Here is a 10,268-nt window from a genome sequence, read left to right as displayed (position 1 = left end):
CATTACGATTCATAACAATAGCAACATTACAATTATGAAGTAGCAACGAAAATAATTTTATGGTTGGGTCACAACATGAGGAACTGTATTTAAAGGGCCAGAAGGTTGAGAACCACTGCCTTAAAGGGATTTCAGTTATGGGGTAAAATAAGAATATAGGCCTAGAGTTGGGACTAATTATAACAATAAAAGTTAACAATTACACGCATTATTTAATCCTCAATACATCATTTTGATGCATACAATATGATTATCTTTATTTTATACATAAGGAAACTGAGACTTGAATAGTTTGCTCCAGGTCAAACTGATTAATGGCAAGCTGGAAGTCACCAGAGCGAGTTTGTAACCTCTGTGCTTATTTCTCTTGCTCCTCTTAACTTGGCTTGGTTTGGTTTGTGAAGCAATTTAAGCACTTGACTCAATCAAATCAGAGAGTAATCAGAAATAGATACAAAGAGTGGGGTCTTATTTTAAGGAACTTGAATGGTAGGTAAGTTAAGATTTAACCTGAGCTAAAGTAGAAAGTCTTGGAACAATCTGGAGCAGGAGAGTAACCTAATTATCAGGACTGCAAAGATGTCAGAACGCCATGTTGCCCAGTATTTCTGTCCTGCAGTACCCCTGAGAGGTCAGGGTGACAACCCAGGTGAAGGTTAACTAAGGGAAGTCTAGTGAGGTCATCTCCGCGGTCCCAGTGCAGCCAGGTTGTAATCTGGGAGCTCAAGGTGAGATCAGACAATAAATGGGTCCGGGCTGCCTGTCATTAGTTGAGTCAGTTAAGCAGAGACAGGGTTGAATCATGTATGAGCATTTATTCCAATACTGCCAGAAGTATGGGCGAACATTAGGTCATCCATGAAAGTCTGCTTTGCACCCCCCTCCCCTCTTTCAGCCAACTGCTTATATTGGGTAGAAGGACAAAGATTATATTCGGAAGGAAGTAGGCAGAAGGAGTAAGAATGGGTATGCAAAAGGAATAAAATTGGGTAAAATGGTTACAGATTATAGGCAATGCAGGCTGGGGGATTGCTAAGGGCAGGCAACCCCCATTGTTTCAGCAACAAGGTTGTTAATCTTTTCATGTTGATAGGCAATTCTCAGATAAGGACCTTATTTCCAGGTTAATACCCAGGTCCCGGATGTACAACTCCCAGCCAGGTTAGCATGTGCTTTCTTTAATCAGAACAAAACAATCGTGGTTAACAAGGCATAATTAATATTTCTTACAACTAGTCTCCACTGTTCTGTTTCTCCCTCCTGCCCCTAACAAAGGCTCACTCTCCTTCAGTAGTTCATGCTGTGTCCCTGGAGTGGCAGGGCTTATCCTGTGCATGCTTTGGGATATATAAAAATAAGGCATCATCTTGGTCTTTGAGAATCTCACAGGCCAATTGGGGAGACAGACATAAACAAAAAAATGCCCCGTGGAATAGAGTGGAATTGGAGCACAGAAGGCCTGTCCTCCCTTTCCTTCTCTCTGGGCCATGCCCTCTTTTCTCTCTCCCCTCCTTCTCTCCCTCTTGTATGCTCCCCTGTTCTTTCCAGCTCTCAAGTGTGACGCTCTGTTCTGAATCAGTCCTCTTCAGAGTGCCCAAAAGACTCCTCCAGGCCTTCATATGCATTATTACTGGTTTTTTATGCATATTTCACTTTAATTTTCACTCTTATAGTATTTAAAACATTTTTTCATCTTTAGGAAATAAGTAGTGGGCCAAATATTTACCTTAATGATTAATTATTCTCCATTAAACATATGTCTAGAAATGATTTGATTATATTCAAAGTTTTTGTGACTATACCATTTTAAAAAAATCAAATACACAGAAAATACTTTTGAAATTGGTTGGAATAGGGGGTTAAATTAAAACATAGCCTGCAACATTTTTTCTGAACTATGACTTAAGCCAGAGTCTAGATACTACATATTTAGTATTTAGTACATATTACTTCACAACCATAAATAATGTAAACATACAATATTTAAATTAGTTTAACTTAGAAATCATTAAAATGTTGTAACTTTAAAAAAATGCATGGGCCCTGGCTGTTGCTCTCAGTGGTTAGAGCAAAGACCCTTGCACTGAACCTGGGTTTCAGGTTTGATCTCTGGCCCTGGTCTGGGCTCATGCGGGAGGCAACAAGTCAATGTGTCTCTCACACATTGCTGTTTCTCTCTCTCTCTCTTCTCCTCCCTTCCACTCTCTCTAAAAATATCCTCTGGTGAGGATTAACAAAAAATAAAATAAATGTGCCGAATATTTGTATTCTAAAAATGTTTTTATTTCTGGCTGCTTCTCCCAGTTTTTCTGTACTATGTAATATTGATCATGCACAAGAAAAAAATCTGTGTGTTAAGACAAGCATTACTGATACTATATTCTTATCAAAACAAACAAAAAAAACAAAACAAAAGGAAGGTTTTGGAGGTGATGGGAATGTTTATTACCTTGATTGTGGTGATGGTAACATGAGCGAATAAATATGTCCCAACTCACCAAGGAGTATATGCTAATTATGTACAGTTTGGGTTGTTTTTTTTTCAAACTCGGTAAAAAAAAAGAAAACTAGCATTGTAGTATTTTAAAAACAGTTTGGACAGTAACCAAATATTGAAAAGAAATGAATATTGTTTAAGGAAGGTTAATCTTTGAAGGACTGTCACAAATAAAGTGACTCAAATTCATAGACTAGATGAGGTACTTCAAATAGATGATGGTACCACAATTATCCCAGAATGACTGCTGTTGTCCTTGGAGTGTCTGTGTATGGTTTTTTTGTTGTTGTTGTTTTTAATCTCTCTAGTTTTTTTTCAAGGATAGAACCTTTAAAATAAAATGTTCTGAAATACAGTCTTTGGCAGTTTTACTCTGTACACTTAATCTCAAAAGAAAATCAGTTTACTGAGAGATAAAAAAATGAAATTATTAACTGTTTTTCTTTTCTTTCTACTTCAGAGTGCCTATTGTTAAACCACAAGTGGCTAACTGGGAGCTTTCAGTAAAACTGAATGATGAAGTTCATACTGTTGTAGCATCAAACAATGGGAAAACGTTCTCTGTAAGTTTTCTTTCTTTTTCTTTGGGGGTGGTGTAATTTTGAAATTATCTATGAATATTTGAAATAATTTTTAACTTCTACAGTGACTTACATCTTTTGAATCTATAACATAGCTTTGTATTTGTTTCATCTTCTTTAGGAAGCTGAATGTAAATGGAATTTTTTTTCTCTGATGGTAATTAGGAAATAACATTCCTAGATTTAGTCACATTCTAAACCTACCTCCTGACACCTGATTCATTTTTTCTTTTGTTATTGAGATACTTTTGGCTTTGCAATAGAGAAGAGTATCTTTAATTATAATTCCAAATGCATGATAGCTGTGGTAGGTCACCATTCTTTTAAAATAATAATCTGAAGCCTCATATAACATTTTCTTGAGATTTCATGTTGTGAGACATTCTTGAGGCTAAATTTACCTTATGATGACATTCCTTTTGTTTTGAAGAACTTAAAACCCTAGGATGATATCCATGGCAAAACTGCTTTAGTTTAATTCTTGTCTGTACTGAGCAATGTTACAATAAGATTTAGTGTTTGTACTGTGGTATAAGTAATATGCTTAAATTCTGTTGTTTGAGATTGCCAGAAAAAACCATGAAGTTTCTATTTTAACTTGTGTCCTTTTTTAGTTTCAGCGTGAACCCAGAAACTACCATACAGTTAGCACAATAAATATTATATTAATTTACATTCCTTTTCTCATGGCTAAGCTGCATTGAAATGTCATTTTGTTTTGGGGGAAAATGACTTTTTGTCAAAAGATTTAAAAGGATATGAAAATCATAATAATACAATTTCACTGAAATAAGACCTGCTGAGGTTTTAGGTGCATGGCAGTTTCTTGATCCCAGCTAGAAAATGCCGGAAGTCAAGAATTAATGAGAATTCATTTATTCAACAAATACTTAGGCAAGACTGTGCCGGCTGTGTGCTAGATAAGTGCTAAGCTGCTACACTGGAGAAGCTGATGTCCTTATGTGGTGGCATCACAAGGAAATGAGATTACTTCATGAATTAAGGGCAGTCTCCTTGGTTTTGTTTAAATTCTGTGATTCATTCTATATGCCAAAACTGCTAAAGTATTTGTTGCTAAAAGATGTTTCACTCAACTCTCTTAAAATGAAAGCTGTGATGGAATTAAACAGTTGTCTTATAATATATTTTGTGAGGAACTTAGATGATTCTTTACATTCCTCCTTTCCATGTGATTGTTTTAAGGAATAGCTTTGTAAGTGGACAGTTAACCATACATCAGGTTGAGTGGCAAATTAGGTTGTGTAGTGGAGACTATTAATATTATTATGTAGCATTTTCCTTCGGGAAGGTTAACTTTACAAAAAGGTAGACTTTAGCATAATTTGTGAGTCACCACTGTAGTGGTAACCACTGTAGTGGTAATCTGATACCCCAACACTCTATTTTTCTAAGCCATGCCTTGGCTTAATAAGAAAACCGCCCTGGTTACTTCTTAGAACTGTTATTTCTCTGTGCTTGTTTAGATTCCATGTTGGAAAACTAGAGGCCATTGGCCTGACAGTTCAAGTGGTGTCTTTGAATTGTTACCTCCTGTTTCACTTTTTAGCTCATGAAGAAAGTAGGGCTGTTTTAAAAACATCAAAATTAATGCATGAAAAATTGCCCCAGAAAATATCCACCTTGTTACATAGTATCAAAATCTACTTCCCATATTTATTGGCTTAGCTATTATCAGAAACATCAAACCTAATGAAAAGAGAGTACTCCTGATAATGTATTTCTTTTTTCTAAAGCATATTTATGTTGAATTTCATTTGACATCAGTATTATGAAAGGAGTCAAGTTCAATTGTGTGGAGCAAGTAAAAACTCATTGGTATGAAGATTTTAATAGTGTAGAACCCCTGCTTTTAGGGCCTTAGAGGGGAGACCTGTGACTGTTTGCTTGGTTTTCTAGATTACCTAGTGCCACGCCAAGAGAAAATGAATCAGCCTAGAGGTGACAGTCTAGGACTCAGGGGTGGGCAAACTTTTTGACTCGAGGGCCACAGTGGGTTCTTAAACTGGACCGGAGGGCCGGGACAAAAGCATGGATGGAGTGTTTGTGTGAACTAATATACATTCAAAGTAAACATCATTACATAAAAGGGTACGGTCTTTTTTTTTTAAGTTTTATTCATTTGAAACGGGCGGGCCGTAGTTTGCCCACAGCTGGTCTAGGTTAATGACCCCAGAGGTAGTCCAGGCAAAGTCATATTTGCTTATTAGCCCACAGTAATGCTTCAGATACCACATGTTTTCACACTTATTTTATCTAATTAAAACATTTGGTTGTAAGATATATCAAATTAGGAAAGCACAGCAAATATACAAATCTTCTTACTATGATTTCCTATTAAAAAAGAAAAAAATTATAGATAACAGCTAAATTCCTTCTGTACATCATCCCATTCCCGCCTTCTTCCTCCCTAGAGGTGAGAGCTATCCTGAAGGTGCTGCCTGTTGTTCTGTTACATGTCGTTACACTTTTAGTATGTATATATGTACCATAATAATAGTGAAAAAGAAAATTGTGAAAACATAAGTACTGGATGATACCATTTATATAAGACTTAGAAAATACAAAAAACAATTCAATTTACAATAGCATAAAAAAGAATAAGATGCTTAGAAATAAACTTAACTATGGAGGAGAAAAACTTGTACACTGGAAACTACATTACACTGGGAACTACAAAATTTTGCTGAAAGAAATTAAAGAAGACACATATAAATGGAAAGCCATTTTATGTTCATAGATTGGAAGACTTTTAATGTTGTTATGATGTTAATACTACCTAAAGTTATCTACAGATTCAGTACAATCCTTACCAAAATCCCTTGGAATTTTGCAGAAATAGAAAAATCCATCCTACGATTCATATGGAATCTCAAGGGACCCCAAATAGCCAAAACAATTTTGAAAAAGAAGAACAAAGTTGGAGAGCTCATACTTCCTGATTTCAAAACTTAAAACAAAACTACAGTAATGAAAACAGTGTTGTACTGGCGTAAGACATTTGCATAGACCAATGGAGTAGACTTGAAAGCCCAGAAATAAACCCTTCGTTATATGGTCAAATGATTTTGATAGGAATGCCAAAGCCATTCAATGGGAAAGGAGTCTTTTAAACAAATAATACTACGGGAGGGGGTGTGCTGGGCTGGGTGGAAAAGGAGAAGGGATTAAGTATGTATAAATCAATCAGTCAATAAAAATAAAACAAAGGAAAAATGAAGTTGGACCCTACCTTAAAGCAAATATAAAATTAACTAAACATGTTATAAAGACCTAAATGTACCTGGGAGGATGTGGGAGCAGGGTGGAGGGGATCAATGGGGGAAAATATGGGACATTTGTAATACTTTCAACAATAAAGATAATTTTTTTTTTAAAACATATCCTCAGGTGAGGATTTTTTATTGATATTTTTACAGAGAGGAAGGAAGAGGGATAGAGAGTTAGAAACATCGATGAGAGAGAAACATCGATCAGCTGCCTCCTGCACACCCCCTACTGGGGATGTGCCCGCAACCAAGGTACATGCCCTTGACTGGAATCGAACCTGGGACCCTTGAGTCCGCAGGCCGATGCTCTATCCACTGAGCCAAACTGGTTACGGCTAAAGATAATTTTTTAATAAAAGAGACTTAAATGTAAAAGCTAAAGCTATAAAACTTTTAGAAGGAAGCATGAGAAAAGCCTTATGACATTGGATTTGATGATCATTTATTGAATATGACATTAAAAGCACAGTCAACAAAAGAAAAAAAGATAAATTAAGACTACGTCAAAATGTAAAACTTTTGTGCATCAAAGAACACAATCAACAGAGTGAAAATGCAATCCATGGAGTAAGATAAAGTATCCTATATAATAAAAGCCTAATATGCTAAGTGTCCAGTCGTCTGGTGACTGGTCGACTGTTCAACCAATCAAAGTGTAATATGCTAAGGCCGCTCAACCGTTTGCTATGACATGCACTGACCACCATGGGGTAGACGCTCCGACCGGTAGGTTAGCTTGCTGCTGAGGTCTGGCCGATGGGGACTGAGCGAGATGGGCCAGATACGCCCTGGAGCCCTCCCACGGTCCCTCCGTGATCGTACACTGGTAGGGTCCCTTAGTCTGGCCTGCGCCCTCTCGCAATCCCGGACTCCTGGGGATGTTGGAGAGCTGGTTTCAGCCCGGTCCCGCAGGCCACTCCCTTCGGGAGGGCGCCAGATTCAGGGTTGACGGCTGGCAAGCACTGCTGTGGCAGCACGAGCCTCTCCCGATCGGGACTGATTGGATGTGAGCCTGTGGCAGGCGCAGTGGGGCCGGGATGAGCAGGAGTGGCAGGTAGGAGCTGCGGGCGGTGTTGGATTCGGGTTTCGGCCTGATCCCCGCAGGCCACCCAGAGGGGCCCCACCCATGCACAAATTCATGCACCGGGCCTCTAGTTTGTATATATCTGACAAGGAATATTATCCAGAGTATATAAAGGATCCCAACAACTCAGTAGCAAAACAAATAAACACACAACCTGTTTTGAAAGGACTTGAATAGACATTTCTCCAAAGAAGATACACAAATGGCCAATAAGCATAAGAAAAGGTGCCTGCATTTCCAGCCATCTCTCCAGGCACACAGCAACCCTGCTGCTTTTCACAGGCACCTTCCTCAGTTCTGATGCTCTGGGCTGGGAAGCCCAGTTTGGGGTTTAGAGCCCAGAATTCTCAGTGGGAATCACCCACAGCTGAGATATCCCTCTGGAACTTCAGCTGCTGTCTGTGGGAGCCCGGCCAGCCCTTTCATGCCTCTGCCCTTCCTACCAGTCTTTATAAGGTCTCCACTATCCACCCTTGATTATCAGGGTTCTGTCTGGCTAGTCTTCAGTTGATTTTTCAGGGTGGTTTTTCTATATTTTAGTTGTATTTCCAGTTTGGTCCTGGGAGAGTCAGTGTAGCTTCCACTTACTCCACCACCATTTTGGAATCTCCAAAAAACTAACTTTTTAATAGTTGTAAAACTTTTTTGCAGTTTTAAATTACAGAGTCTTTTCATTTTCCAATTTTAAGTAAGTTATGTGTTGATAATATTTATATTAAAAGTTAAATGGCAGAGATCCACTTCTTCAAAGGCAGTTCTGTGCAGCAAACCAACTATAATTAGTAAAAATTATGAAAATCACTTCGCAAAGTCACATGTTATATGTAGAAAATCTTAAGAAATTCACTGAGAAGTTACTACAATTATAAATAGGTTTAGCAAGGGTACAGAATACTAGATTAATTCTATTTTTATTTACGTTCAGTGAACAATCCAAAAATAAGATTATTAAAATTCCATAAACAAGAGCATCAAAAGAATAAAATACTTAGAATAAATTTAACAAAAGAAGGGCAAAACTTATACTGTGAAAACTACAGACTCTTAAAAAAGAAATTAAATAAAATCTGAATAAAGAGAAAGCATTTTACATTTATAAATTGAAAAATTTAATACTGTTACGATGGCATTACTTCCCAAATTGGTGTACAGATTCAGTGCAGTTCTTATCAGAATCCAAACTTTATTTTTGTCAGAAATTGACAAGCTGGTACTAAAATTCACATGAAACTTAAGGAACCCTGAACAGCCAAAACAATCCTGAAAAAAAGAACAAATTTGGAGAACTTACACTTAACCCTTTCAAAACTTACTAGAAAACTATCATGTAATTAAGTCAGTATAATACTTGCATAAAGATTAAGTGATTTTTAAAAAAATATATTTTATTGATTTTTTACAGAGAGGAAGGGAGAGGGAGGGATAGAGAGTTAGAAACATCGATCAGCTGCCTCCTGCACACCCCCCACTGGGGATGTGCCCACAACCAAGGTACATGCCCTTGACCGGAATCGAACCTGGGACCTTTCAGTCCACAGGCTGACGCTCTATCCACTGCGCCAAACTGGTTAGGGCAAGATTAAGTGATTTTTCATAAAGGTGCCAAGATAAATCAATGAGGGAAGAATAGTGTTTTCAACAACTGTTGGTGGAACAACTGAGTAGCTACATATAAAAAATAAGGTTGAATCCCTATCTCACACTGAATTTATATACCAAAATTAACCCCAAATGGATAAAAGATTTAAATTTAAGAGGTCGCCCTAGCTAGTTTGGCTCAGTGGATAGAGCATCAGCCTGTGGACGGAAGGGTCCCAGGTTCGATTCTGGTCAAGGGTATATACCTTGGTTGCAAGCTTGATCCCAGGAGGGGCCGTGCAGGAGGCAGCTGATCAATGATGTTCTTCTCTCATCGATTTTTCTATCTCTTTATCCCTCTCCCTTCTTCTCTCTCTCAAAATCAATAAAAAACATTAAAAAATAAGAGGTAAAACAATAAAACTCTTATAAGAAAACATAGTTTGTTGAAAAATCAGAGATATTTTCTATAGATAATAATTTCTTCTTATTTTTAATCCTCACCTGATGATATGTTTTTTTCGATTTTTAGGGAGAGAGAGAGAGAGAGAAACATTGATGTGAGAGAAACACATCAATCAGTTGCCTCCTGTATGGGCCCCAACCAGAGATCCAACCTGCAAACTAGGTATGTGCCTTGACCGGAAATTGAACCCACAACCTTTTGGTATATGGGCCTACACTCCAACCAACTGAGCCACCTGGCCAGGGTTCATCCTTAATTTTATTTTTAATTGTTTTAAACAGTAGAGTGAGAAGAGGATTCCCCTGTCTTGTTTTATTGCACTGTTGCTTTTGATACTTATGTTAGCTTACTCAAAATTATTTTCACAAAGCAACAGGTTACTTTGATCTGTTTTATTAAATATGTGCCTTGCCCAGACACTGTGGTAAGGAATTCATAAACATTATGTCCCAGTTTACAGATGAGCTTGGAAATTGATGTTAAAAAAGACTAAGTAAGAGAGCTGAAGTCACATAGCTTGTGAGTATCTACACTAATAAAAGAGAAACATGGTAATTAGCGTACGACCGCTACCCTTCCCATTGGCTAATCAGCATATCCTTATGCAAATTAACTGTCAGCCAAGATGGCGGCCGGCAGCCAGGCAGCTGGAAGCGAACATGAGGCTGGCTTGCTCCAGTGACTGCAGACTCCAACGTTCCCCACCTGACTTGCCGGCCTCTGAGCTGGCAGTTTGAAACATTCTAACAAATATAGAAGGCCGGGATCTCAGAGC

The 10,268-nt window shown here is 37.9% G+C and overlaps 1 protein-coding gene across 4 annotated transcripts in view; it reads left to right on the top strand.

The window, feature by feature from the left end:
* PCCA (propionyl CoA carboxylase, alpha polypeptide) overlaps positions 1-10,268 on the top strand; it is a 335,923-nt gene that overhangs the window by 207,665 nt on the left and 117,990 nt on the right. For all 4 annotated transcript variants that reach the window (XM_005856400.2, XM_014536081.1, XM_014536076.1 and 1 more), the window contains one exon: positions 2,958-3,060. In XM_005856400.2, the coding sequence (XP_005856462.1) occupies positions 2,958-3,060 (103 nt within the window). The remainder of the gene's footprint in view (positions 1-2,957; positions 3,061-10,268) is intronic.

Source organism: Myotis brandtii, unplaced genomic scaffold, assembly GCF_000412655.1.
Source record: "Myotis brandtii unplaced genomic scaffold, ASM41265v1 scaffold1028, whole genome shotgun sequence".
NCBI lineage: Eukaryota > Metazoa > Chordata > Mammalia > Chiroptera > Vespertilionidae > Myotis > Myotis brandtii.
The sequence above is the reverse complement of the archived record's forward strand: the minus strand, read 5'-3'. Positions and strand labels throughout refer to the sequence as shown.